The sequence below is a fragment of the Gopherus flavomarginatus genome, chromosome 20, assembly GCF_025201925.1.
Source record: "Gopherus flavomarginatus isolate rGopFla2 chromosome 20, rGopFla2.mat.asm, whole genome shotgun sequence".
Lineage (NCBI taxonomy): Eukaryota > Metazoa > Chordata > Testudines > Testudinidae > Gopherus > Gopherus flavomarginatus.
In genome coordinates this window covers 4,668,319-4,695,931 of record NC_066636.1, presented here as the reverse complement: position 1 = coordinate 4,695,931, position 27,613 = coordinate 4,668,319, and the positions used below count along the sequence as shown (strand labels likewise).

At 59.1% G+C, this 27,613-nt stretch overlaps 2 protein-coding genes, 2 long non-coding RNA genes and 2 other non-coding genes across 35 annotated transcripts in view; 2 read left to right on the top strand and 4 right to left on the bottom strand.

The window, feature by feature from the left end:
* The window catches only part of LOC127038425 (uncharacterized), a 72,028-nt gene extending 66,799 nt beyond the window's left edge, over positions 1–5,229 (bottom strand). For 4 of the 14 annotated variants that reach the window (XR_007770631.1, XR_007770628.1, XR_007770630.1 and 1 more), the window contains exon 1: positions 4,953–5,229. Coding sequence is in view for 3 of the 14 variants with exons in the window: in XM_050931026.1 (XP_050786983.1) it covers positions 5,061–5,170 (110 nt within the window). In the remaining 11 variants the exon portion in view is untranslated. Of the gene's footprint in view, positions 1–4,070; positions 4,414–4,900 lie in introns of those variants that run through there. The other 10 variants (XR_007770639.1, XM_050931026.1, XM_050931027.1 and 7 more) reach the window with 5 other exon arrangements.
* Positions 3,438–3,623, top strand: LOC127038479 (U2 spliceosomal RNA). Its single transcript, XR_007770662.1, has one exon. It is a non-coding gene; the product is annotated as a U2 spliceosomal RNA (small nuclear RNA).
* On the bottom strand, positions 4,706–4,898 carry LOC127038491 (U2 spliceosomal RNA). Its single transcript, XR_007770671.1, has one exon. It is a non-coding gene; the product is annotated as a U2 spliceosomal RNA (small nuclear RNA).
* A 4,589-nt stretch (positions 5,230–9,818) lies between the features above and the next one.
* LOC127038464 (retroviral integration site protein Fli-1 homolog) lies at positions 9,819–24,573 on the top strand. 6 transcript variants are annotated; one of them, XM_050931095.1, is made up of 10 exons: positions 9,819–9,977; positions 18,830–19,029; positions 19,554–19,702; positions 20,302–20,505; positions 20,998–21,081; positions 22,095–22,157; positions 22,329–22,388; positions 22,842–22,889; positions 23,349–23,895; positions 24,443–24,573. In XM_050931095.1, exons 1-9 carry the CDS (start codon positions 9,960–9,962, stop codon positions 23,861–23,863), a joined length of 1,341 nt encoding a protein of 446 aa, XP_050787052.1. In that variant the 5' UTR covers positions 9,819–9,959; the 3' UTR covers positions 23,864–23,895; positions 24,443–24,573. The 6 variants fall into 6 exon arrangements, with proteins under 6 accessions (XP_050787052.1, XP_050787051.1, XP_050787050.1 ...); XM_050931094.1 differs by lacking the exon at positions 24,443–24,573 and adding an exon at positions 24,093–24,351; XM_050931093.1 differs by lacking the exon at positions 24,443–24,573 and having other exon boundaries at positions 23,349–24,351.
* LOC127038467 (uncharacterized) lies at positions 13,090–14,088 on the bottom strand. 2 transcript variants are annotated; one of them, XR_007770654.1, is made up of 4 exons: positions 14,019–14,088; positions 13,699–13,779; positions 13,458–13,618; positions 13,090–13,296 (listed from the first exon to the last, which is right to left on the bottom strand). It is a non-coding gene; the product is annotated as an uncharacterized LOC127038467 (long non-coding RNA). The 2 variants fall into 2 exon arrangements; XR_007770655.1 differs by lacking the exon at positions 13,090–13,296 and adding an exon at positions 13,377–13,457 and having other exon boundaries at positions 13,538–13,618.
* LOC127038466 (uncharacterized) lies at positions 23,798–25,119 on the bottom strand. Of its 11 annotated transcripts, none has more exons than XR_007770645.1 (6): positions 24,905–24,968; positions 24,724–24,823; positions 24,393–24,473; positions 24,093–24,192; positions 23,993–24,042; positions 23,798–23,895 (listed from the first exon to the last, which is right to left on the bottom strand). It is a non-coding gene; the product is annotated as an uncharacterized LOC127038466 (long non-coding RNA). The 11 variants fall into 11 exon arrangements; XR_007770644.1 differs by lacking the exon at positions 24,905–24,968 and adding an exon at positions 25,024–25,119 and having other exon boundaries at positions 23,812–23,895; positions 23,943–24,042; positions 24,393–24,542; positions 24,593–24,792; XR_007770651.1 differs by lacking the exon at positions 23,993–24,042 and adding an exon at positions 23,943–23,992 and having other exon boundaries at positions 23,812–23,895; positions 24,043–24,192.
* Between the last annotated feature and the right edge of the window lie 2,494 nt (positions 25,120–27,613).

Genomic DNA, 27,613 nt, shown 5'->3' with positions numbered 1-27,613 from the left:
CGGCACGCCGACGGGTTTCCGCGTCCCAGAAGACCCCGAGGACACCATCCAGGAGATCATTGCAGGATGCTGCCAGATCGACGCATCCCTGCTGGTGCGTGGCAACAAACAACGCCCTCAACACTTTCCGATCCCCCGCATCGGCCTTCGTCCTGAGAGGATCCGCCGTGGCAAAGGCAGACAACACCATCCAGCAACTGGGTAAGAAGTGGATGTCCCTACCCCAAGAGAGCCAGCAAACGAGCTCGTCTACTCGCTCACAGGCACGGTGGCGCCAATGTCCCTTGCATGGGAGACCTCGCGACATCACGGTCGTCACGCATGCCTTCCGCCTCCTGACGTGCCCGGACACCATGATAAAGAACGTGCAACGACGCCCTGCGCGCCACCACCGTCGAAGCAAATAGGCAGCAGAGCTCCTTCCGACCAAGACGTAGCACCTTCTGAGCGGCCCCTGGACGGCGAATTCGCCTGGGACAGTGGCGACATGGCCTCGCTGTGGACCCGCGCCCGCAACACCACGCGCCGACTGGGAAAGCGAACTGGGCTGACGCGGGTGTGGAGCGAGGAACGGCGGGAGCTGGGAGTCCTGGTACCGCAGATCGAGACGGAGGGTACACCCACCGTCAGGCCCGGAGCCAGAGGCACGCTGGAGAAGACCCTGAAGGCTGCCGTCCACGCGCTCTATGTGGACACCCTGGAAAAAACCGGACCAGGCAAGGCTTTGAGGTCACCAGCAAGTGGGACTCCAGCAACCATTCCTCCCTGCGGGCAGCTTCACCCGATTCGCCGACTGGCGCTTCATACACCGCACCCGACTGACTGCGTCCCGCTCAATGGAGCCATCCACAACAGGAACCGGACAAGCGCTGCAGGAAGTGTGGGTACGCCATGGAGACCCTGCCCCACGTCATGTGCAGCCGCAGGCCCATGCCAGAGCTTGGCAGCTGCGCCACCAACGCCATCCAGGACTGCCTAGTGAAGGCCATGGCCCCGCACCTGGGAGAGACGCTGTCAACCGCACCATCCCCGACACCGACAGCCCACGCGCACAGACATCGTCGTCACGGACGAGATGGAAAAAGATCATCCTCGTCGACGTGATGATCCCGTTTGAGAACAGGACCCCGGCCTTCCGTGAAGCCCGAGCCCGCAAACTTGAATAATACGCTCCCTTGGCAGACACCCTGCGGACAAAGGGCTACGAGGGTCTACACCGATGCTCTGATCGTTGGGGCCCTGGGTGCCTGGGACCCCTGTATGAACACGTATTTCGCACCTGTGGGGGGAGCCGTCGCTACACGCGGCTCATGAGACGCCTAATGGTCTCGGACACTATTCGATGGTCTAGAGACATTTACACAGAGTTGTCATAAACAGATAGCTAAGAGTTAATGTTCTTTTACCTGGAAAGGAGTAACCTGAAACACCTGACCAGAGGACAATCAGGAAACAAGACTTTTTCAAATCTGGGTGGAAGGAAGTTTGTGTGTGAGTCCTTTGTTCTTGGTCTTCTGCCTGTACTCTCACGGCTATGAGAGGATTTTTCTGCCTCCTGCTTTTCTAATGTTCTGTTTCCCAGTTGTAAGTACAGAAAGGATAGTGGTTTATATGTTGTTTTTTTTTTGTATTTACATATGTGTAGTTGCTGGAGTGTTTTGAATTGTGTTTTTTTGAATAGGCTGTTATTCATATTTCTTTTAAGCAACTGACCCTGTATTTGTCACCTTAATACAGAGAGACCATTTTTATGTATTTTTCTTTCTTTTTACATAAAGCTTTCTTTTTAAGACCTGTTGGAGTTTTTTTCTTTAGTGGGAACTCCAGGAATTGAGTCTGTGCTCACCAGGGAATTGGTGGGAGGAAGAAGTCAGGGGGAAATCTGTGTGTGTTAGATTTACTAGCCTGACTTTGCATTCCCTCTGGGTGAGGGGGGAAGAGAGATAGATTAGCTCTCGGTACTTCTGTTTTCCAGGACTGGAAATAGGGAGGGTGGAATCCCTCTGTTTAGATTCACGAGCTTGCTTTCTGTATATCTCTCCAGGAACCAGGGAGGGGAACACCTGGAGGGGAGAAGGGAAATGGTTTATTCCCCTTTGTTGTGAGACTCAAGGAATTTGGGTCTTGGGGTCCCCAGGGAAGGTGTGGGGGGACCAGAGTGCCCCAAAACACTCTAATTTTTTGGGTGGTGCAGCTTTACCAGGTCCCAGCTGGTAACTAAGCTTGGAGGTTTTCATGCTAACACCCATATTTTGGACGCTAAGGTCCAAATCTGGGAATTATGTATGACAAGAGTACATTGTAGTAAGTGAAGGCCCTGATAAAGGCCCAGTATGAGGCCTGAGGCATGAACTAAAGTAATGGTCCAAGACTTTGCTAATATAAAGCAAAGTGAAGCTGTGAGCCAGAGGCAGGCCCTGCTCACAGAAGCTGGCAAGGAAAGGGCTGATGCTGCAAGATGATACGTACCTAAAAGGTACTGAACACCAGAGATCAGAAAATCACAATACTGGCCCATTCCACACAGATAACAAGGAACAGACTGACCCATCCCAATGACAGGGGCAAAAGGGTAATTATGATGGATAGAGTTGTTTTGTTCAAACCAACATGTACAAGGTTGAGAGGCGGCACCTTACTACGTAGAGGGGTTGCAACCTCAATACGTCAGGAGTGATGTGTAACTTGTTTGTGCCTGTATATAAGAATGCCTCCCTGGGGCGGTGTCTTTGTCCGGCCGAGGGGGCAGTGGAAAGTCCCGCCACTGACTGAGCCAAGTCCATTGACCGTGGGTACATATTCGTAGTATGCCCTGAATTAGGCTAAGAAACCTACAGGGAACAATTATTGTATCCAATACGGCAATAAAACCGGCCGATGTGCCTTCGTACCTTACTAGACTCTGGGTCATTGGAGGTTCTCTTCGGGTCTGCTGTGTCAGCTATCTGCACAGAGCTGGGGCAGCACACAGAGGGGAACATACGCACGCAGCCGAGTGATAACAACAGGTGAGAGCAGAGCACCACACTGGTAGCATCTGACAACACATCTGACGAACACATCACCGGCCACTGCCATACCAAGAGTGATCCGGCGTGACTTTGTGAACCCACGAGGGGGAGGAAACTGGGACCTCCCCTGCTGGACTTTATCCCCTGAGCCCTTAACCCACCGAACCGAACTCCACCAAGTGTGGGTCATCCTATCCCCATTACCCAGCCTGCTTATCTTTACCCATGACTCTCTGTAACTTGTATGTATGAGTGATGTACCCCCACTGCTCCTGACTGTATCGTGATCTCACCCACGTACACCCCGCATTGGGGCATGGCAGACTGTATATGTTATATGCTGTCCAATACCAACTACTAGCATCCCCCTATACTCTGTATGCTACCCCTAATGATCAATAACTGACTTTTCAAACTCTCTGTATCGTTTATTTTCAATATTTTCTAATAAACTTTTAAATCTGTTCTTATCAGTTTAATCTCTGATATGTTCTCGATATGAGAACTCTCTATTAAACGGGTTTTTGGAACAGGGGGTTGGACTAGGAGCTTGCTCTGTCCACGCCACGCATCCGCCTGGTATTGCAGTACTTCTGGCAGGGTGCACCTCCCCCAGGGAGAACGTGCTGGTTCAAAAAAAAGAACAAACCTCTCTGTACTGTGTAGAGCTCTGGTTTGTATCTTCTGTTGCTTCCTTAGATGAGGATTTTCTAGTTCCCTGGCCCCCAAGACTACTGAGGTCTAGTCTTCTCCCCAGTCTTTTCTATAACTAATACTCAGGAAGCTAGAAAATCCTCTTTTAAGTAATATTGTATGAAGAGGAATTATCCTTGTCCACCTAAATATTCATGCCAGCGTGCATTTTCTCTTCAAGACGAGACTTGTTTAGTTAGATAAGATTGTATTTATTCATTCTTAATTTACCTCCATTTGCAGGCGCGTGCATGTACATTTTAGCTTAAAAGCAGCATCCTACATAAACATCATTGAGGCATGCCAATTACACAAATACTGCATTTGAAACTGCCTGCTTGCTTTAGGGAGATAACATTTCTTACCCCGAGTAGAGAGACAAATCGAAGTGCAAAGGATTGTTGCTTTGGACGCACTGATTCAGAATTATAATGGTTCCCATAATGGAAGCGGCACATCTTTTTAACAGGGTCACCACAGAACCCCATTTCTTAGTGCTCCAGTCAGCGTGGAACCCCATTTCTTAGTGTGCGACAGTCCTTTGCTGGCAACATTTGCAGCGCTGACTCACCGTCCTCTTCTAAGGGCTTGACCTTATTTTATTGAAGTCAGAGGAAGCTTTACTACTGGTTTTGCTTGGATCTGGACTAGTTCTATACTGGAGCTCTGAGAAGAGACCCGTGTCCTCTATGTGATCTCATCCTGCTCCCTGCGTGATACCAGCGATGTGTTCACAAAAGGAAAGAAGAAAAGGAACAATTATCTCCTGTGAGAACAAGCTGAGAGACAGTAACCCAGAACCCCTCAGTTCTATAACACAAGCATGAAAACCACCTTTTAAGAACTATATAAAACAACAGTGGAGTAGAAAAAGGAAAAAGCAGCTGTTAAAGCGAGTAACCAAGACCTAGAAAGGGAAAGCAAACAGAAAAACGCAACTCAGAACTCTACACAGTACAGAGAGTTTTGTTCTTTTTTTTGTAACCAGCACGTTCTCCCTGGGGAGCTGCACCCTACCCGGAAGTACTGCAATACCAGGCGGATGCGTGGAGTGGACAGAGCAAGCTCCTAGTCCCACCCCCTGTTCCAAAAATCGGTTTAACAGACAGTTCTCAGATCGAGAACATATCAGAGATCAAACTGATAAGAACAGATACTACACTTGATCTTAGCTCCGAGGAGCCGAGAAGCGATACCTTTCCTCGGAACACCGCGGTAGCCTCCTGCTCCCACTGCTTTTCATCTCACCACGACCTGCTCGAGCCCTTCCTAGCTCAGTGGCAATGGCTGCCGCGAGGTGACTCCGATACACTCACTCGTATCACGAACTCTCCACACCGAATTCTGCTCACGCACCGGGAATTCTCTGCGCCCGGTCGCTTCGGTTCAGCCGGGTGGTCTCCGCGGCCGCCGCCAAACACCGGTGATCTGCATGACCCCGCCCACTGACACGTGACACCTCCCATCGCTGTCCGTCGGGGCGCGTCCTTCCGCCGCTGTTCCAGCCACCTGCCCCGCGCTCCCCCCGCTCCTGCCCCCCCGCGCGGGGAGCCGGGCAGTGGGAGCCGGGCTGGGGCGAGGGGCGCTGTCTGGGGGGCGGGGGGCCTGCAGGGGCAGCGGAATTTCCAGACCCGAAAAGGGGGGGGCACCCCCGCCGGCCCCGCCCCTCTGCGCCCCGCCCATTCCGCAAGGCCCCGCCCTCGCACCGCCCCTTCCCCTGACTTCCCCCCTTGCGCTTCTCTTTCTCCCCGATCCGCCGCCCTCACTCGCCCCTTCCCCCAAATCCGCATGGCTCCTCCCCTCTAGGCCCCGCCCCTTGCGCGCTAACCCCGCCCCAGCGCCTTCCCGCGAATCTCCGCTCCCACGTGGCCCCTCCCCTCTAGGCCCCGCCCTTCCCCAAGGCCCCGCCCATTTTATCAATCCCCTGCCCTTACTCGCCCCTCCCCCCAATCCCTGCCCTGCATCGCCCCTCCCCGCAAGGGACCGGCCCCGCACCAGCCTCTCCTCAAGACTCCACCCTGGGGCCGAGTCCCCGCCCGCGCGCTGCCCCTTCCCTCTAAGCCACACCCCTGCACCGCCCCTTCCCTGAGGCCCCGCCCTCGCCCCGCCCCTTCACCCGAGGCCCCGCCCCCGCACCACCACGTGACCCAGGGGAGGCAGAAGGGCAGAAACCTCCTTAAGAAGAAGATTCCAGTCCCACCCCCTGTCCCGCCTCGGGCACGTCACTCGGTCTCTCTGGGCCTCAGTTCTCCGGTCCGGGAAATGGGGCTGGTGGCGCTTCCCGCCCTCGCTCTGTCCTGGGAGGAGAACTGCCCTGCGGATTAGGAAGATGCTCAGATACTGGGGTGAGGGGAGCAGGGGGAGCGGATTAGCAGCATTGGTTGGTATATGGAGTCTGTTTGCAAAGAAAATATTTCCCTCACGTCATGCCCATAACCTGTATTCAGCGGTAACCTTGGGAAATATTTAACTGAGCTGCATGGTTTATTCCCATGTAGCCAGCCCCCAACCCGGCACCAGCCCCCAGTTCTGCCCATTCCTGCCAATGCAGCCCCACCTCGCCTCCTGGCCCTGGCTGGGCGCCTTGGGCCCCTCGTAGCAGAGGATTGTGCGGGGGGGGTCTCCTTGCAGCCATGAGGGGGTGTCTGGTGGGTGCTGTCACCTCTGCCGGAGACCCCCAAGAAACCCACTAGCTTCCTCTGCATGTGGGGAGCCTCACTGGGGAGGGGCACCTACTTTCTGATGGGGGGGCCTCGGGGGAGTTTCCGTGATGTCACAGCCTGGGCGGGGAGGGGATCGAATCATGACTCTGAAGTGGCAGAGTAACCTCCCCCTCTGCCCCCAACCCCACTGAGATTCCTCTAGGGGGCTGGCCTGGAATCTCTAGGGAGGGAGACACAGGGAAAAACAGCTGCCACTATGTAACCCAGGAGTCCTGGCTCCCTGTCCCCCTGCTCTAACCTCTAGATCCCCGCTCTGCTCCCAGAGCCAGGGGTAGAACCCAGGGGTCCTGGCACCCAGCCCCCACCCTGCTCTGACCACTAGATCCCACTCCCCTCCCAGGATGGTGCAAGGATAACTGTCTGTGTCCCAGCTCAGCTAAGGGCCTTGACTGATTTTCCCACAGTGCTTCCTCCTGAATCCATCTGCCTCCCCATCACTGCCCACCCCCGTGGGGGGGCACCAGCACCATGTTGGCTCATGATGGGAAATCATCCAAGCTGGCCCTAGGGAGATGTGTGTGTCCCTGCCGCCCCCTGCTGGTGGGGCTGAGCCCTGCTCTGTGTGTGTGTGTGTGACACTGTGTTTGTATCAGTGTCGGTGTGTTGCTGGGCTAACCAGTAGGAAATGCGTTTGCAGGACTTTGTATCCTGCAGCAGGTGACACACACACACACAAACAAACCACAGCTACCACACACACCTCCACAACTCCACAGAGCCAGACAGTCACACATGCTAATGCACAAAGGAACTCACACGATCCCAGACACTCACACACGACACACCTGGGGCACACACTACCCCACCCACCCCCTAAAGAGAGGGACAATCACATCCCCAGCCACACACACAATCACCCACACCCACACCGGACTATTCACAATCATGCTCAGAGACACAACCCCACACAGTTCACTCCCTCTGCTCCCAACATAAGGACCTCCTGTCCCGCACAGCATGTGCCGAGGCCCATGGAACTCACTGCCACTGGACAGCTACCAATGGGAATGGACCTTTCCAGGAGACCAATAGACATAGCCATGGTGACCGAAGGGGAGGGGCTCCCAGGGGCTGACCCAGGCTGACACTGGAGTAGAGGGGCCCATGGGTCTGATCTAGACGGGTCTATTCAGCAGGGGGCAGCGTGACCCACACACAAACCCACCAGAATCACCTTTCTTAGCGGGGCTCCCAGGCCATCCCCCACCCTGCCCCTGCTTGAGTAACAAAGAGGCAGCACAGGACTCTGGGCCGTGTCGCAACTCGGCCCCACCCCCTCGCTCCCACACGCTGGCGGGTTGGGTAACTGCTGAGGGATTGCACAAGAGAGTGTCAAAGCCAGAGAGAGAACCCAAGAGTCCTGGCTTGCCCCTCCTCCCCCTCTAAACACTAGACCCCACTCTCCTCCCAGGGCTGGGGATAGAACCCAGCAATTCTGACCATGCCCCCCCTCCGAACCACTAGACCCCTCTCCCCTTTTTGATTATAGGCTGGCTGCCCCCTCTATCAACCTACCCCACCCTCTTCATCTGTCCATCCCTTTGCTGCAGGTTTTTGGGGTGTCACCCCTGCTCTGCACTCCCCCAGTGCAGCCCAAGGTCTTCTCTCCCCCCAACCACATATCCTCTCCCTGCTGGTGCTGGAGCATCTGCTTCGCCCCACACTCCCTCTCGGGGCACACTGTGCGGCGTGGCTGGGGATTGTGCAACAGCCCAGCACCAGGCAATGCAGAACGGAAACCAGAGGCCATGCCATGCCCCACCCCACCCAAGCTGCCCCTCCAGGTGCATCGGAGCCCAGCACCCCCCACCTGCGCACTCCTGCGCCACAGGGGCTGAGCTGAAGCCCCACCACACTCTGCAGTTGGGAGAAAGGTCAGGCCAGCCAGCCCTTGTGGGATGGTGGAATCGCCACCGGGGTTGACGGTATGGGAGCTGTGACGCACGGAGAAGCGGTTGTCACTGCTGCAGGCAGAGGGCAGCAGAGCATGCAGACACACACGATTGCAAACATACACAAATAACTGCACAAATCCAGCCACACACTAGCACAACCGCTAAAGATGCAAACACGTGCACAAATCCAGCCTCACAAACACGCACACCTGTACAGCCACACACACAACACCCCCACAGCTACGCAAACACCCGCCCACAGACACAACCGCTTTAGAACTCGAGACATACACTAATCTGTACCCACACCCCGTCCCCCTCCTATACACACACCTTGGGTCACTGCGACACTTAACACTTCAATTGGATGGGGTACCCAGAACCGTCCGTGTTCATTCTCTGCTCCCCAGGGCCCGTAGGGGGTGGATTGGGGGTGGGGCCGGGCCACCCTGCGCTGTGGCTATTCCCTGCCCCCCAGGGCTCAGAGGGGGCAGATTGGGGGCCGAGGGGGCACGATTCAATGACAGCCAAGGGGGGATAAGAGGTGGGGAGGGGGCCGTGGTTTCTGCACCACCCGGTTCCTGGCACAGGCTCCTTCGAGGATTTGCATTTCTTGGTAGTTTTCACCCCATCACCACTTCCTGCCCAGCCCCCTCCTGCTGTGCGAGATGGTTAAGGGGGGGATGGGAAGAACCCAGGAGTCCTGGCTCCCAGCCCCCGCTGTGCTAACGTACCAGACCCCACTGTAACCCCAGAGCTGGGAATGGAACCCAGGAGTCCTGACGCCCAGCTTCCCTTCCTCTAACCACTGGACCCCACTCCTGCCCTTTTTGGGAGCCAGGACGCCTGGGTTCTATCCAGGCTCTGGGAAGGGAGTGGGGGCTACTGGTTAGAGTAAGAGGAGCCAGGAAACCTGGGTTCTATCCAGGATCTTGGAGGGGAGTGGAGGCTACTGGTTAGAGCAGGAGGAGCCAGGACTCCTGGGTTCTATTCTCAGCGCTGCTGTGTGACAATGGGCCTCTGTTTCTCTTCCCACTTTTTGGGTATGGAGATGGTTAACTCTTTGGGGCAGTGCCTGGCCCAACAGAGCCCTGATCTCAGCTGGGGCAGGGCCTGTCTCTATGTCTGTGCAGCCCCCAGCACAACAGCGGCCTTGATTCTGCCCCGGTCTCTTTCGGTGCTGCTGTTGTATGGATCAATAGTCCTGAATACTAAAAGGCGTTGCACCGCCATTGCCATGCAAGGGCTAAATGTGATTCTTACCCCTGTGACCCACCCCCATGCACCCTTCCCCCCTCCCCGGTCCCTGATTCTCCCCCCTCCGAACCCCTTGTGCCGCTGCCCTCGCCAACAGTAGCGCAGAAAGCCACCCAGCCCTAGCGCCAAAAGAAGAAGACCAAAAAAAAAAAAAGCTTTGCAAAAATTGGTCACACCAATAGGAAACCAGCCCTGGCGGTTAGTGACTTCACTTCCCAAAATTAGACGCACACACACACACACATACACATACACACACACATATATACACACACACACACACACACACACACAGCCCCGCTCATCCGGCCCCCTTTGCCAATGCACCACCTCTCCTCGTCCATGGAGGTCTAGGCGGGGAGCTCCGTGCGGGAGCAGCAATGGACGGCACCATCAAGGTAGGTTCTGGAGATGCTCCTCCAGGTGTGGGTGTCTTGGTTCCAGCTGTTGCTGGGCTCACGCTGGGCTGCGTTCAGTTCCTCTCTCTGGTGCGCGCCCCGGCTCCACAAACACCCCCCCCTCCCCTCCGCTCTTTCCTTCTGGTACAAAAAATTTCCTCTTCCTTCCCGTTCGTGGCGGTCGATGTCGCTGAGCTTAAATAACCCAAACCAAACCGCCCCAGAGAGAGACACCCACGGCGCTGCTCAGCCAGAGCCCCGCACAGGCACTCGCCTCCCCCTGCCCCTGTTCCCAGGAGCGTGCGGGAAGTGGGTCAGGATCGGGGAGAGCCCACATCCCGAAGGAGGGAAGTGGGGGGCTCGCCCCCTTCATGGAACATGGGGGTGCAAGAGGCACCTATGGATGGTCTCCCCAAAGCAGGGCAGAAAGGATCTCAGGCCAGGATGGAAATGGGGGGGCCTGTGCCCCCAACATGGAGATTCTGGGGTGCAACCTTGCTTAACAGGTCAGTCTGTCCTTCTTTCTGTCACTGTCCCATTCTAGCTTTCTCTAGCACTCATGTTCGTTCATTCATTCTTGTTCGTTCCTTTCTTTCTCTAGCTTGCATGTTCTTGCTTTCTTTTCCTTTTTTTCCCTTCTACATTTCATGCTCTTTCTTTCTTTCCTTTGTGTTCTACCATTTTTTCTCTCCCTTTATTTCTATCACTGCCTTTCACATTCTTTTCTCTCTCTCTCTCGCTGGTTATTTTTTTCACTCACTGTCTTCTGAGCCAGGCAGGTTTTCCTCTCACACAGATTTCGGGGCAGGTTTCCCTTCCGATCACCGAGTGGATTAAGCACACCCCACGAGCGTGTTATGTGTCACCCAGCAGCTCCGCTGACAGGCCCCTGGCTGACTTGGGAAGCTGGGAATCTTGTGTGCTGCATCAAACTGAAAACCCATTGGTATCAAGGGAACAAGATCCATGGCCGAGCCCCCACTGGATTTTGGAGGCGGCGTTGCATCTTTACCCGAGGAGCAGGGCAGGTCTTTCTAGGGCTCAAAGCCACTTTGATGGTCTCCAGGATTCTAGTTCTTTGGGATTGCGCTCGGATACTACATTTGTTCCTCAGTAGGGAGAGATTGGCCTTAAAGCTGGTTTGTATAGTGAGGAGCAAAAGTGGGGTGGGGGGTCCCACAGAGCCAGCAAGGAAATCGCCAGCTCTATTAATATTGATCCACTGTCATTCCTGGAAATCAGTGGCAGTGAGGCACTGAAATGCCTGGGAAAGTCTGGGCCTGTTGAACGAAAGCTGCTGCAGCCAGGGGATGCTAGATCCCCCGGACCCAGTTCTCTGGCCACTTTAAGCACCATCTGGCGAGAGGATGTTTTAACCAGCCAGGCCACGACTGGACTGAGGGGAATTAGAAGCCTTGGCAATGACAGTAGGAGTCCGTCATCTCCTTGGCCAGCACCATCTTGGCTGTGCGCAGGGGAATTGTCTGATTTGCAGGGTGCTGCAGGGCTTTGCTGGGGTGGTTTCCTGGGGATCGGCCTGGAGCCTGCATCTGCCAAGGCAAATGTGCCCAACTGACTCTTTCTGACCCAGGTGCTGCACTGACAGGCAGGGAGACAGAGACAGGCCCTGCCTGGCTGAGATCAGGGCCCTGTTGTGCCAGGTGCTGCCCAGACGCAGCGAGAGACAGACCCTGCCTAAGGAACTCAAGGTCTGAACAGATAAAGGGCAGGAGTAGTAACTGAGGCCCAGAGAAGCAGCCAAGATGACACGGTAGGTCAGGGATTAGTCCTGGCTCCTAGCCCCCCTGTTCTAACCCATTGGACCCCCACTCCCAGGGTGGGGGGTAGAACCCAGGAGTTTTGACTCCCAGCCCCCACTATAACCACTAGACACACACCCCTCCCCCCCAAGCTGGGGATAGAACCCAGGGGTAGGGTTGCCAATTTTGGTTGGCTGTAATCCTGGAGATTTCATCACATGACATCTCTAATTAATCTTTAATTCCTGGAGACTCCCAGCCAATCCTGGAGGGTTGGCAACCCTACCCAGGAATCCTGGCTCCCAGTCCCTCCTCTGCTCCCCAAGTCAGGGGTAGAACCCAGGAGTTCTGGGTCCTAGCCCTCCTCCCCCATCATGCCACCTCCCGTCTCTCCCATTGCAGAGTACAGATTGCTAACTGACAGCACACAAGTTCTCCAGATCCAGCTAGCTCCCAGCAGACACGATTTGCTTTCACGCAACTTTTGACATCTCTGCCAGTTTCTCCCGAAGTCCAGATTCAGCGTCTGGGCTGTTATCAGGGCAAAACCCGCTTATCACACGGGGTTGGGGTGGGGTGGATCTGAAATGGAAACCGCACAGTCTGTGCCACTCCCTTCTTACACGGAATCCCTTCTCCGTGGTTCTGGAGGTGATGCCGGGAGAGGGGGATATCTGCCTGCGTGTGTCTGTGTCTGCCTGTATGTGTCTTTGTGTCTGTGTGTGTATATATCTGCCTGTCTCCCTCCCTCTTTCTGGCTCTGTGTATCTGCCTCTGTGTGTGTGTGTGCGCATGGGAGGAGGGTTACACCCTACATCTCGCTGTATTTTAGTTTCCAGGTGACAGCAAAGTGCAAGGTGTGAAAAGGTTGGGTGTTTCATTTGCAGGAGGGTGAGGCCTGCTGCACACTCCATACAGACACAAAGGGAGGGCCATTCTCAGTGTATGGGGAGAAACTGAGGCACAGAGTGATGCAGCAACAGGCACAAGATGACCTAGGGAGTCTGTGGGAGAGCTGGGCATAGAACCCGGTGGCCTGAATTCAGCGCCTTCCCCACAAGACCTGCCTTCCTCCCACACAGTGTCCTGGAGCAGGGGGCTGGGAGCCAGGATACTGGGTTCTCTCACTGGCTGTGGGAAGGGAGTGGGGTCTACTGGTTGGAGCAGGGAGGAGGGAGAGTTGGGAGCCAGGATTCCTGGGTTCTGCCCTGGCTCTGGGTGGAAGCTAGAGGGGAGTGAATAACTGTGTGCAGGAGGGTGCCCCCCCCCGCAAACCGGTGCCCCAGCCCCCAGCCCATTGTCTGGCCGGATGGGAAGCTATTTAAAGAAGCCCAGGGCCAGCACAGCTCAGAGCCTCACTCCCCATCAGGTGGCCTTATCAGGAGCCCAAGAGGCTTCCGGCTTCGTAGCCTCAGGCTTCCTGCCTCGGCTTCCTGTGCTGCTGCCCAACACAGCCCCGCGCACTGCACACAGCCCCACCCCCACCCCCTGTCAGATCAGACCCATGGGCTCTTCTACCCCAGTATCCCATCCCAATCAGACCCCTGGGCCCATCTACCCTGGTATCCTGCCCTGGGTCACATCCACGGGCCCCTCTATCCCAGTATCTCACCCCAGTCAGACCCCGGAGCCCATCTACCCTGGTATCCTGCCCTGGGTCACATCCACGGGCCCCTCTACCCCGGTAACTCACCCCAATCAGACCCCTGGGCCCATCTACCTGGTATCCTGCCCTGGGTCACATCCACGGGCCCCTCTACCCCGGTATCTCACCCCAGTCAGACCCCTGAGCCCATCTACCCTGGTATCCTGCCCTGGGTCACATCCACGGGCCCCTCTACCCCGGTAACTCACCCCAATCAGACCCCTGGGCCCATCTACCTGGTATCCTGCCCTGGGTCACATCCACGGGCCCCTCTATCCCGGTATCTCACCCCAGTCAGACCCCTGAGCCCATCTACCCTGGTATCCTGCCCTGGGTCACATCCATGGGCCCCTCTACCCCGGTAACTCACCCCAATCAGACCCCTGGGCCCATCTACCTGGTATCCTGCCCTGGGTCACATCCACGGGCCCCTCTACCCCGGTATCTCACCCCAGTCAGACCCCTGAGCCATCTACCCTGGTATCCTGCCCTGGGTCACATCCACGGGCCGCTCTACCCCGGTAACTCACCCCAATCAGACCCCTGGGCCCATCTACCTGGTATCCTGCCCTGGGTCACATCCACGGGCCCCTCTATCCCGGTATCTCACCCCAGTCAGACCCCTGAGCCATCTACCCTGGTATCCTGCCCTGGGTCACATCCACGGGCCCCTCTACCCCGGTAACTCACCCCAATCAGACCCCTGGGCCCATCTACCTGGTATCCTGCCCTGGGTCACATCCACGGGCCGCTCTACCCCGGTATCTCACCCCAGTCAGACCGCTGAGCCCATCTACCCTGGTATCCTGATCAGACCCATGGGCCCATCTACCCCAGTGTCCTTCCCTAGGTCAGACCCATGGGCCCATCTACCCCAGTGTCCTCCCCTAGGGCACACCCATGGGACCCTCTACCACAGTATCCCCCCTGGGTCACAGCCACGGGCCCATCTACCCTGATATCCCGCCCCAATCAGACCCCTGGGCCCATCTATCCCAGTGTCCTCCCCTGGGTCAGACCCGTGGGCCCCTCTACCCCAGTATCCTGCCCTGGGTCAGACCCGTGGGCCCCTCTACCCTGGTATCCTGCCCCAATCAGACCCCTGGGCCCATCTACCCTGGTACCCCACCCCGAGTCAGACCCACAGGCCCGTTTACCCTGGTATCTTGCCCTGGGTCATACCCATGGGCCCATCTACTCCGGTATCCCATCCCCTCTCTGCCCCCATATCAGAGCCCTGGGCCCATCCAGCCCATAGAGATAGATAGAGGGGTTCATATGGGGATGGATCTATAGCATCCGGTCACTCCATGCTGTACGGGGTTAGGGTGGTGATGCAAGGTGCCCCCAGCACCTCGTGCCGAGCCAGTTGGCTTGTGCCCACTACTCAGGGTATGGTACCTGGCTCCCTCCCTCCAGGGCACACATGGCACAGGGCAACCCGTGTCCCCTTGCCGTGCTTGTGTCTCCTTCAATTACATGGGCACGGTGCGTAGCCCACAAGGTATTTGCACCCCTCACCAGGCACCGCAGTGCCTCTTCCCCGGTGCTTTGAGTCACATGGGACCCTCCATTGTGCGTGAGGTTTCCAACATTGCATCTACCTGGTGCCATGGGGCTGTGATTGCACTGGTCACCATGCACTGACTGTAGCGCAGCTGTCTTGCAATTGCACTGATTGTACATGCTCTGAATGTAAAGCATGCAGCTTAGAGAATCATAGATTATTAGGGTTGCTCATGCATCGGTCAATCGGTGTGCAATTGCACTGATTGTGCGTGCTGCATTTGTGATGCACGCAGCACAGCTCTTGTGCATTGGGTATGCAATTGCACTGCTTGTGCATGTTCTGATTGTGATGCACGTGTCACACCCATCATGCACTGGGTGTGCAATTGCACTGATGGTGCCTGTTCTGATTTTGATGCACCTGGCACAGCTGCCGTGCAATGACTGTGCAAGTACACTCTTGTGCATGCTCTGATTGTGATGCAACTGGCACATCCATCGTGCAATGGTTGACAATTGTGCTGATCACGCAATGCTCTGATTGTGATGCATGTGGCATGGCCTTGCAATCAGTGCGCAATTGCATGGATTGTGCACGTTCCCCTTGTGATACATGAGGCGCATCCTTGGGCATACACTAACTGTGATGCAGCTGGCACATCCCTTGTGCAATGGGGTCACATTTGCATTGGTTGTAGTGCACGTGGAGTTTGCACTGCTTGGGTACACACAGGTTATGATGTGAATGGTGCCTCTGTTGCTGGGAGGCCTGTCTTTGTGCACACACTGATGGTGACACAAGGGCTTGTGGGGCACATGGCACATCCATCATGCAATGCGGGGGCCACGATGCCACTGCTTGTGTGTGCACAATATGGGGCCCCTCCATCATGCTCTGTGCTGCACAACATGGCCCCTGCTTTGGGCACAGGCAGATGGTTCCACACATGGGCATCTGCGTCCTCAGGCCGCCTCACCCCAGATGGGCACCTAAAGCTTGTGCAACGTACCCCACCTGCCCTTTGTGTGCCACTCTGGCACCTCTGCTGTGCCTTGTGCCAGCTGGTATGCAAGCAGGCCTTGCATGGAGCCCCCTACATGTGCTTTATGCCATTCATGCACATGCCATGCCATGCGGCCTGTGCCCCATGGGCCAGCTGCATGGTACCATGTGCCCCGGTGGCCTTCTGGATTCCTGTGCAGCTCAGGAATCATCGGTGGCCCTCCGTGGCACCCCATGACAAATGGCTTGTGCCACATGGGATGCCACCCTGCAATGTACTGCAGCCCCTCTGTTCAGCACTGCAGGGCTGGCACTCAGCTGGCACCACCCTTGGGCACCGCCTCTGGTGCCATGCTGGCACTTCCAAGCCACGGCACGTGGGCATTGTGCAGCTTATGCAACCTCATCAGTGCCGCGCACCTCGCCCCGTGTGGGGTATCCTCCATCGTGCCTCCTCCGGAAGGTGTTCCTCCCTTCCCTGGAGCCCCCCCTTGCCCCTCAGGGCTCCTCTCCACCTTTGCAAGAAGGAATGCTGCATGCAAGCCCTGTGCAGAGCAGCAGCCTCGGGGGCGGGCAGGCACTGTAGGGGAGTAACCGCAGCCAGCCCCCACCCGCATGCTTGGGCGCCCGATAACATCTCCAGTGCAGCAGCTCTGGCTGCAAAGAGAGATCAGCCCAGCTCCCCCGAGACTTCTGCTTTCTGTGCAAAGAGCCCACACCCAGTGTGCAGCCATGTGCGGGAGGGGGGAACCTAGTGGCAGCTCAGCTCTGAGCCCCCCCAGCCCTGCAGAAGGGGCCACTTAGCAGGGGAGGGGGGGTCAGGTCAGTCAGGCTGGGCTTGGAAGGGGTCCCCCTGGTGCCTGGGTCATCCTGAGATTCCTGCAGCTCCCACTGCCCTTGCCAACAGGGGGCGCTGCAAACAGGGGGGAGCTTGCAGTGCCCAGTTCTATCATCCTCCAGCAGGGGGCGTTGCAAGTGGGGGGGGCTTGGGGGGGACCCTGCAGCTTGGGGCTTTGCTAGCTACAGATGGTGCATATAACCCAAGGCGGAGGGAGGAGGGAGTTTGAGCTATGAACCTATGTGGGACCTCCACTCCTCTGCTTCCCTGCCTGTACCCAGGACTCCCTGCCTGCTCTTTTCTGCCTGTACCACTGCTGCTCTGCCTGTGATTCCCTGCCTGTAGCTGTGACTCTCTGCCTGTATTCTATGCTCGAGCTTGAGATGCCCTCCCTGTTTGCTGCTGTCACCTCTGCACCTCTGCCTGTCCCTGTGATGCCCTGTCTGTAACTCCATGGGCATTAGCACTTTCCCTGCCTGTGTTTTTTGCCTGTACTTCTGCTTTCCCCGAGGGCTACCTGCAGACTTCTTCTCTGACCTCGGGCCAGCCTTCATGGCCCTTCTCCCTTGGCTACAATGTGTTGAGGCTGCAGAGCCCCTCCGTACCTGGGCTGTCTCCACTTCTGACTGCCCAGGAATCCCAGTGTCAAAGCCCTGCTCAAGCCCCCTGCCGAGTGAGGGGAGGCTGGGAGCCAGGACTCCTGGGTTCTATCCCCAGCTTGGGGAAGGGAGTGGGGTCTTGTGCTTAGCGAGGGGGCTGGAAGCCAGGACTCCTGGGTTCTAGCTATCCCCATCTCTGGGAGGGCAGTGGCTTGTGGAGGGGGCTGGGACCTGGGACTCCTGGGTCCTGTTCCCAAATCTGCCATAGTCTAGGTGACTTTGGGCAAGTTACCTCCGGCCACCTCATGTCTCAGTTTCCCCATCAGTCAAATAGATACAGTGGGACGTAGCCAGCAGGTGCAGCCCACTGTACCCCCACATGCATTATGGTGCCTTATGTATGTGTATGTCTCTGTACATTTTCACAAGCGCATTGGATGTGGCCGACTGTACATCTTGGACATGGTTTTGCATGCCCTGTGCAAGTGTCAGCCTGGATATTGGCATATGTTGGGGATTGGTCCTGCTTTGAGCAGGGGGTTGGACTAGACACCTCCTGAGGTCCCTTCCAACCCTGAGATTCTAGGATTCTAGGATATGTGTACGGACCATTTATAGCTGTCTAGGCCTGCACAAGTGCATGTGTGTGTGGGTGTGTGAGATTGTGTGTGTGTGTGTGTGTGTGTTGGGGGGGATTGTCACTGGCCTTGGTGTGTCACATGGCTGAGCTCGGCTGCAGCTGCCCCAGGGCAGATGAGGTTCCTTCGGCCCCAGGCCTGGGGTGGGGGTGAGGGTTTGCAGCCCAGGCCAGGCAGGAAGCTGCACAGGGCCACTGAACTGTCACCTGCAGCAACCACACTCGGGTGCCGGCAAACAGGAAACGGCCCCTCCCCCCAGGACTAACGGCCGGGGACAGACACCACCCTGCTGGGGGCAGAATAACACCAGGGCACCCTGGCAGCCAGGGCTGGTCCCGATGGCCCAGCGCAGCATAGCCATGCTGTGGGGAGCAGGGTGGGGGCTCAGCAGGGGGTACCATGCTGCAGGGAGTGGGATGGGGGCTCAGCAGGGAGTGCTGTGCTGCAGGGAGCAGGGTGTGGGGGCTCAGCAGGAGGTACCATGCTGAAGGGAGCGGGGCGGAGGGCTCAGTAGGGAGCGCTGTGCTGCAGGGAGCAGGGTGTGGGGGCTCAGCAGGGAGCACTGGGCTGCAGGGAGCATGGTGAGGGGCTCAGCAGGGGGCGCCATGCTGCAGGGAGCATGGTGAGGGGCTCAGCAGGGGGCGCCGTGCTGCAGGGAGCAGGGCGGGGGCTCAGCAGGGGGCGCTGGGCTGCAGGGAGCAGGGCGGGGGCTCAGCAGGGGGCGCCGTGCTGCAGGGAGCAGGGCGGGGGCTCAGCAGGGGGCGCTGGGCTGCAGGGAGCAGGGCGGGGGCTCAGCAGGGGGCGCTGGGCTGCAGGGAGCAGGGTGGGGCCCTCTAACTCCGCCATGTCCCCCCCTGCAGGAGGCACTATCTGTGGTGAGTGAGGACCAGTCCATATTCGACCCCCCCTATGGCCCTCCCCACCTCATGAAGACAGAGGTGCCCCCTGCCGAGGACTACAACGGCAAGGAGAGGCCGGCGCTGGGGGAGCCGGACTGGTCCAGTCAGACCAGCAGGGGGCATTCTGTGAAGAGGGAGAATGAGAATGTCAACTGCTCCAGGTCAGGCGGCTGTGGGACTCCCTGCTACCAGGGATTAGTGGGGTTAACCTGCGGGACTCCCTGCCACTGGGGCTGTGGGAACTGGCCCATGGAGCCAGGCTGCAGAGGGGGGGGTTCTTGCACCTGTGGCCCAGCAGAAGGACACGGCGCAGCCCCCCCCACCCCAGGGCCCACAACTGGGCTCCACCGGCGCCTGCAGGATATGACTCACTTCCCTCGTCCCATCCCCAGGAAGCCTCGGTCAGCGCTAGGGGCTGCGCTACGAGCCCAGCCGGCCTCAGCGCCACAGGGCAGGGTGGGACAGGCCAACACACAGCCCTGCTGGTGCCCCTCACTCCCAACCTATGGCCCCTGCTAGCGCAGCCCCAAGCTCCCCACCACCCTGCTGATGCCTCTCACTCCCAACCCTCAGCCCTTACTAGCCCAGCCCTGCTTCCCCCACACAGCAGGTCTGAGACCGGCCAAACTCAGTCCTCTTCTGATCAGATCCAGTCCTCACCCCCCTCCCCCCCGTCGCCCTGCAGACCGTCCTCTGTGGACTGCAGTGTATCCAGACGCAGCAAATCCGGGAGCGACCCACACCCCATCCCCTACCCAGCCAGCTACAGCGACCAGCGGAGCAGCCCCCCAGCCAACCCCCCCAGCGAGGAGAAGAGGGTTATCGTCCCAGCAGGTGAGTGCACCCTCCCTTCCCTGCATGCCCTCTGATGGCCTTTTGCTGTAGTGCAGCCCCTGCCCCCGTCCCTGCCCCATGGCCCAGTACCAGGGGTCTCTTGTTTCCTAGTTTGGGGCAGGGTTGGTAAATGGCTCCCAGGAACCCAAACATCTGGGCTGGCTGGCTCCTCACCATGGCACGTTTCTGGGCAAGTAGCTGCAGCCCAAGAACTCAGGCGTCCAGGGCCAGCGAGGCTCAGAGTGCGTTGCTGTTCCTCTGGAACCCAGGTGTCCGGGCCAGCTGGACTCTTTCCCCACTCCTGTGTGTGTGTGCTGTGGTCTGGGAGGGCAATTGTACCCCAGAGACCCAGGCATTCGGGCTGGCTGGATTCTTTCCCCCTCCCCAGCAAAGCTGCAAATGGGTGATTGTGGCTCAGGGACTCAGGTGTCCGGGCCAGCTGGACTCCCCTGTGCATGTGTGTGCTGTGCTTTGGGTGGGTAAAGCTCTCAGGAACCCAGGAGTTCGGGCCAGTGGGACTCCTCCCTATGGTTAGCTGTACTCTGGGAACCCAGGTGTCCGGGCCGTCTGGACTCCCTGTGTCTGTCTGTCTCCTGCAGACCCTGGTGTGTGGACCCAGGACCACGTGCGCCAGTGGCTGGACTGGGCGGTGAAGGAGTATGGGCTGGAGGAGGTGGACGTGGGCCTGTTCCAGCACGTGGACGGCAAGGAGCTGTGCAAGATGGGCAAGGAGGATTTCCTGCGCCTCACCTCGCCCTACAACGCCGACGTGCTGCTGTCCCACCTGGCCTACCTGCGGCAGAGTATGGCCATGCCCCATGGAGCCCCGCCCACCTATAGGGAGCCCCGCCCACCAATAGGGTGCCCTGCCCACCGATAGGGAACCTCGCCTACCAACAGGGTGCCCCGCCCACCGACAGGGAGCCCCACCCACCGACAGGGAGCCCCGCCTTCCCACCAACAAGGAACCCACCCACCGGCAGGAAGCCCCGCCCACCGACAAGGTGCCTCGCCTTCCCACCAAGGAACCCACCCACCGGCAGGAAGCCCCGCCCACAAATAGGGAGCTCTGCCTCCCCACAGACGGGGAGCCCACTAGTACCAGGATGTCCATACCTGTCTCGGAACTCCAGGACCCAGATATGGGAGCCCCACCCCCTGGGAGCCCCACCCATCACCATAAACCACGCCCCCTATTGCAGGAGCCCTGCCCATCTGTGGGGCCCTCTGCCCCACCCTGTGCAGCTGTGGGCAGACCCCAGCTCTGACCAGGGTTCTCCTGTCTCCCCCAACAGGCAGCCCGACCTTCACCTACCCAGCTGCCCCAGCTGTGACGCCCCAGCCGCCCGCACCCCCACCACGTGTGCAAGTGAAAACAGGTGAGTCTGCAAACACCAGCCCTGCCCCTCCCCCATGGGCTGGGAGCCAGGACTCCTGGGTTCTATCCCAGCTTGGGGGAGCCGAGGGGGGGAATGGGAATTAGTGGTTGGGGGCGGGGGGGGGGCTCGGAGCCAGGACTGCTGGATTTGCTCCCCAGTTGTGGAAGAGGAGTGGGATCTAGCAGTTAGAAAGGGGTGGGGGCTGGGAGCCTGGACTCCTGGGTTCTGTCCCAGCTTGGGGGAGCCGAGGGGGGGAATGGGAACTAGCGGTTGGGGGCGGGGGCTGGGAGCCAGGACTGCTGGATTTGCTCCCCAGTTGTGGAAGAGGAGTGGGATCTAGCAGTTAGAAAGGGGAGGTGGCTGGGAGCCTGGACTCCTGGGTTCTGTCCCAGCTTGGGGGAGCCGAGGGGGGGAATGGGAACTAGTGGTTGGGGGTGGGGGGGGGCTCAGAGCCAGGACTGCTGGATTTGCTCCCCAGTTGTGGAAGAGGAGTGGGATCTAGCAGTTAGAAAGGGGAGGTGGCTGGGAGCCTGGACTCCTGGGTTCTGTCCCAGCTTGGGGGAGCCGAGGGGGGGAATGGGAACTAGTGGTTGGGGGTGGGGGGGGGCTCAGAGCCAGGACTGCTGGATTTGCTCCCCAGTTGTGGAAGAGGAGTGGGATCTAGCAGTTAGAAAGGGGTGGGGGCTGGGAGCCTGGACTCCTGGGTTCTGTCCCAGCTTGGGGGAGCCGAGGGGGGGAATGGGAACTAGTGGTTGGGGGCGGGGGGGGCTCGGAGCCAGGACTGCTGGATTTGCTCCCCAGTTGTGGAAGAGGAGTGGGATCTAGCAGTTAGAAAGGGGAGGGGGCTGGGAGCCTGGACTCCTGGGTTCTGTCCCAGCTCTGGGCAGGGAGTGAGGTCTAGTGATTAGAAAGGAGGGGGGCTGGGACCAGACACAGAGCAGGGCTTGTCCCCTCCAGCAGTGGTCCCCACTGCCACTTCTGATGGGCTGTTTCCCTCCCCCTGCTATTGGCAGAGTCCCCCTACGAGGAAATCAGGCGAAGCAGCTGGAGCAGCTCCCTCAGCGGAGGCCCCAAAGGTACCATCATGTCCCCCCGCCCGCGTATCCCAGAGGGGCCTCGCCCCATGGCTGGCTAACAACCCCCAAATCCAACCCAGGGCGTGGCTCCCGCGTGGGGGTGAATCCCAGGGCTCCTTCCCCTCCCCTCCCCTAACGCTCTCTCCCCACATTTCTCCCCCCACCCACCAGGGTCCCCCCCCCAGATCCAGGGGGTGAATCGGACGAGTGACTCCCCACGGATCGTAACAGGTGGGTGCCTCTGCTTAGGGAGTGGGGGGAGATCGCATCTGTAGCTAGGCCCCTCTCTGCCCCATGGATGGCCCCCTGCCCCACACCACTAGGCCAGGGAGTGCCACAAAGCCATGGAGGGGGGCACTGAATTCCTTTTGAGGGATATGTCAGCCCCCAAACAGGGTGAGGTTTAGGGGTGTGTAGATCTCCCGCTCATGGAGAGTTTTGGGTTGGGCCCGGGGGTGGGGGGTCTGACTGGATTGGGGACAACTGAGGATTTGGTGTGAAGTCCATTTGGGAATGATGGTCACGAGGACCTGGGGAGGTCAGAAGGTTAGATGAGGGGCTGGGAGTCAGGACTCCTAGGTTCCATGGTGGGGGTTGGGGTGGAATGGGTCCCAGCGGGGAGCAAGGGGGGTGTCTCTGACGCCCCCCAAAACTAACCCCCCCAACTCCCTTTTCAACCCCCAGATCCATACCAGGTCCTGGGACCCACCAGCAGCCGCTTAGCAAACCCAGGTGGGTCTGGGCACCTTTTACAGCTTGGGAGGGGCAGGGTGAGGTTCTAGGTAATAGCTAGAGACGTGGGGGGCTGGGAGCCAAGACTCCTGGGTTCTGTCCCTGGCTCTGGCAGAGGAGTGGGAGCTAGGGGGTTAGACCAGCGGGGGCTGGGGGAAGGGAGAGGGCCGGGAGTTAGGACTCCTACATTCTGGCCCTGGCTCTGGGAGGGGAGTGGGATCTAGGGTGTTAGAGACCTTACAATAACAAACCAGGAAAGACCCTCATATAACAAGCCAGTGCACACAGTAGGGCCTACAAACCAAGGCCCTCCTTCCTGGGGCAAAGCAGAGCCCCTCCATTAACAACCAAGTGCACCCAGCAGACCCTACAATAACCAGCCAGAAAAGACCCTACGATAACAAACCAGGGGGCAAAGCAGAGCCCCGCCGGTAACAAACCCGTCTCCCCGCCCGGCAGGCAGCGGCCAGATCCAGCTGTGGCAATTCCTGCTGGAGCTGCTGTCGGACAGCAGCAACGCCGGGTGCATCACGTGGGAGGGCACCAATGGGGAGTTCAAGATGACGGACCCAGACGAGGTCGCACGGCGCTGGGGCGAGCGCAAGAGCAAGCCCAACATGAACTACGACAAGCTGAGCCGGGCCCTGCGCTATTACTACGACAAGAGCATCATGACCAAGGTGCACGGGAAACGTTACGCCTACAAGTTCGACTTCCAGGGCATCAGCCAGGCCCAGCAGAACCACCCGGGCGAGGGGCCCCTCTACAAGTACCACCCGGCCGACCTGTCCTACCTGCCTTCCTACCACCAGCAGAAGGTGGGCTTCGGCCTCAGCCACGCCGCCCAGCTGCCCGTCTCCTCCGCCGGCTTCTTCGGGGCCCCCGCGCCCTACTGGAACGCCGGCTCTGGGAACCTCTACCAGAGCTCGCCCGTGCCACGGCCCACTGCCGGCCACCTGAACTCCTTCTACTAGCCACGGGGGGCACGCAGCCTGCTGGCGGCCACCTGAACTTCTATTAGCCATGGGGGGTGCCCGGCCCACCGCCGGCCACCTGAACTCCTTCTACTAGCCATGGGGGGTGCCTGGCCTGCCACCGGCCACCTGAACTCCTTCTACTAGCCATGGGGGGTGCCCGGCCCACCGCCGGCCACCTGAACTCCTTCTACTAGCCATGGGGGGTGCCCGGCCCGCCACCGGCCACCTGAACTCCTTCTACTAGCCACGGGGGGCACCCAGCCTGCTGGCGGCCACCTGAACTCCTTCTATTAGCCATGGGGGGTGCCCGGCCCACCGCCGGCCACCTGAACTCCTTCTATTAGCCATGGGGGGTGCCCGGCCCACCACCGACCTCCTGAACTCCTTCTACTAGCCATGGGGGGTGCCCGGCCCGCCACCGGCCTCCTGAACTCCTTCTACTAGCCATGGGGGGTGCCCGGCCTGCTGGCGGCCACCTGAACTCCTTCTATTAGCCATGGGGGGTGCCCGCCCCACCGCCGGCCACCTGAACTCCTTCTACTAGCCATGGGGGGTGCCTGGCCTGCCACCGGCCACCTGAACTCCTTCTACTAGCCATGGGGGGCGCCTGGCCCACCATTGGCCACCTGAACTCCTTCTACTAGCCATGGGGGGTGCCCGGCCCGCCACCGGCCTCCTGAACTCCTTCTACTAGCCATGGGGGGTGCCTGGCCTGCCACCAGCCACCTGAACTCCTTCTACTAGCCATGGGGGGTGCCCGGCCCGCCACCGGCCACCTGAACTCCTTCTACTAGCCATGGGGGGTGCCCGGCCCGCTGGCGGCCACCTGAATTACTTCTACCACCCACGAGGGGCACCCAGCCTGCTGGCAGCCCCCTGAACTCCTTCTACCAACCACGGGGAGCGCCCGGCCTGCTGGTGGCCACCTGAACTCCTTCTACTAGCCATGGGGGGTGCCTGGCCCACCGCCAGTCACCTGAACTCCTTCTACTCCTGCTGGCGGCCACCTGAACTCCTTCTTCTAGCCACAAGGGGTACCCAGCCTGCCAGTGGCCACTTGAACTCCTTCTACTAGCCCTGGAGGGCACTTGGCCCACTGCTGATCACCTAAACTCCTTCTGCTAGCCACGGCAGGCACTTGGCCAGCTGCTGGTCACCTGAACTCCTTCTACTAGCCACAGGGGTGCCCCAGCCTGCCAGCAGCCACCTGAACTCCTTCTACTAGCTTTGGGGAAGAAAGGGGTGCCACAGCACATGGGGGCTCCCTAAACACCTACTAGCCACAGGTGGGGTCTCCCCAAACATGGAGAGCCATGTGAGATCCTTCTGCTGCCTGTCCCCAGCCCTGTTGCTGCCTCCAGCCCAACCAGTGCCTGGAAAGACCTCTCCTCCCTTCCCCCGATAGTGGGGTGCCTCCCACACCTGAGGTTTTTGGGGGGCCAGGGGCTCCCCATTCTGGCTGGACTCCTTGTGCTCTGGACTGAGCAGGGCCCTGGGGGACAGCCCATGGGGTGCAGGGTTTTTTAAATGAGGGATTAACCTGCAGTTGTCTCTCCCAGAAGGCAGAAGACCCCCACCCCCAATCCTGCCTTGAGCCGATGCCTCCCCTCCCAGCGTGGCTCCCACAACAGGTGCTCGTTAAACACTGTGGGACGCCTGTTGGGGGGTGGGGCGGGCTGGCTGGCTGAGACACCCTTTGGGTGAGGCTGCTGGCTGTGAGCGTGGGCATCTGGCAGGAGTGGAGGCTGGTTGTTGCCTTTGGACACAGCAAGGGGAGCCCATTGAGTGTAGATGCCTGTTGTAACTGGTGCCAGCTGTTACCTCTAGACACTAGGGGGCACCTGTTGTGTGAGGCCAGCTGTTGTGTGGGGGTGCCTATGGAGGGGTGGAAATCACTAGCGCCTCCCCCATCCATCCCCTCATCCCAACCTCCCCTCTGTAGGCAGGACCCGCGGGTCTCATGGTAGCAGCCCCCCACGCTGGCGGAATGATGTGCGGATACACTGTAGCACCGCTGCTCTGTGGGGGATTGTATCCGTGACATCCCCAGTCCATGGGGCTGACAGCGACTGTAATATGCCTCCTCCCTCACCCCATGTATTAAAGGTTGTGTTGTTATGCGTGACATTGTTTGTGCATGCAGGGTGATTCGGGGGGAGGGGGCTGGCAGGTAGGTGAGGCCCTGGGATGTTGGGGAGATTGGCTGGGGAGGCCTAACAGGGGTAGGGAAAGGGACTAGCAGTGGGGAGGGGACTGGGGAGGCCCTGGGGGGCTGGCAGTTGGGTGGGGGCTGAGGAGGCCTAGCAAAGGGTGGGGAGGGGGACTGGCAGTGGAGGTGGGGGCAGACTAGGAGGGGCTCGCTCTACTGCACACTCAAGCTCCAGGAGAATCTCCCTCAGCTGATGCAGCTTCAGGGCTTGGAGCCCTGCCGGGCTGGCTCTCTCCAGCAGGGGGCACTGGCTGCTCCCAGGGGAAGAGGTTATGATGGAAAAAGCAGGGGGGGAGGAGCTAAGTGGGGACACAGACCTCCTCTCCCCCCCCCCTTTTCCCCAAAGGATACAGCTGCCCCTGCGCTGACTGACCAACCCTGCCCCCCTTGCGCGGGGGGAGAGGGTATCAGCACTTGCAGCTTCCTGCCCCCCCACCCTCACAGACCAGGGCCTCCATGTCTGCCAAAGCTGGGTAGGGAGCATGTGCAGGCAGGGTGAATGGGGGCTGAGGCCAGGCCAGGCCAGGCCAGCTGGGTTCTATCCCCAGCCCTGGGAGGGGAGTGGGGTCTAGTGGTTAGAGCAAGGGAGGGGGGCTGAGATTGGCTCCAGGGAAGAACACAAGACAAGCTCCCACATACAGGGGCCGCCGGCCAGCATCCGCCAGCAGGTGGCACTACAGCCTGCCACCACAATGCCAATCTGCACCTACCTTCCAGCTGCAGTGCTACTGCCCCCTGCTGGAGACACTGCAGAGCTCCCTGCCTGAGGGGTTACACCAGGGATAGGCAAATTGTATGGCAGGCCATGAATGCTCATGAAATTGGGCGCTGGGGTGGGGCCAGAAAAGAGTTAAGGGTGCAAGAGGGGGCTCTGGGCTGGAGATTGAGATGGGGGGGATGGGGGATTTGGGCTGATGGGTTCAGCTTCCAGGGTGGTGCCAGAAATGGGAGTGTGGGAAGTGGGGTTCAGGCTGAGGTAGGGGGTTGTGGTGTGGGGGGAGGTACAGGCTAGGGGTGGAGCAGAGGGGTTGGGAGTATGGGAGGTGGCGCTGGTCAGGGGGCTTTGCACACTGCACCATCCATTGGTTACAGTTCCCAGCCAATGGGAACTGCAGAGCCAGTGCGGACCCCCCGGCTGCCCCTACACATAGGAGCCAGAGGGGGGACATGCCGCTGGCTCCCGGGAGCTGCATGGAGCAGGAACAAGCCGCCGACCCTGGTCCCTGGTAGAAGCTCGAGGGCCGGATTAAAGGGTCTGACAGGCCGTAGTTTGCCCACCCCTGGATTACACATACCTGGGCTGACTTACCAGGTCAGAACCTGAGATCCAGCACTCAGCCAGCCCCCCACTGGTAGGTGAGGACTGAGGGGCAATGGCTGGACTCGGGGGGTGGGGGGTAGCCCAGGGCTGGCCCAGCAGGGGGCTATTGGGTCAGGATTAAGGGACGCTGGGGGACGGGAGGCAGGGCTGGGTTAGCAGCGGCTGCGGCTCAGGCTTATGGGGCACTGGCAGAGCTTGGGCAGGGAGGGCCCAGAGC

Coding starts and splice junctions, on each gene's coding strand:
- LOC127038464 (XM_050931095.1), top strand. Junction 19,030..19,553: donor GAGAATGTCAACTGCTCCAG/GTCAGGCGGCTG, acceptor GTCGCCCTGCAG/ACCGTCCTCTGTGGACTGCA. Junction 20,506..20,997: donor CCTGGCCTACCTGCGGCAGA/GTATGGCCATGC, acceptor CTCCCCCAACAG/GCAGCCCGACCTTCACCTAC.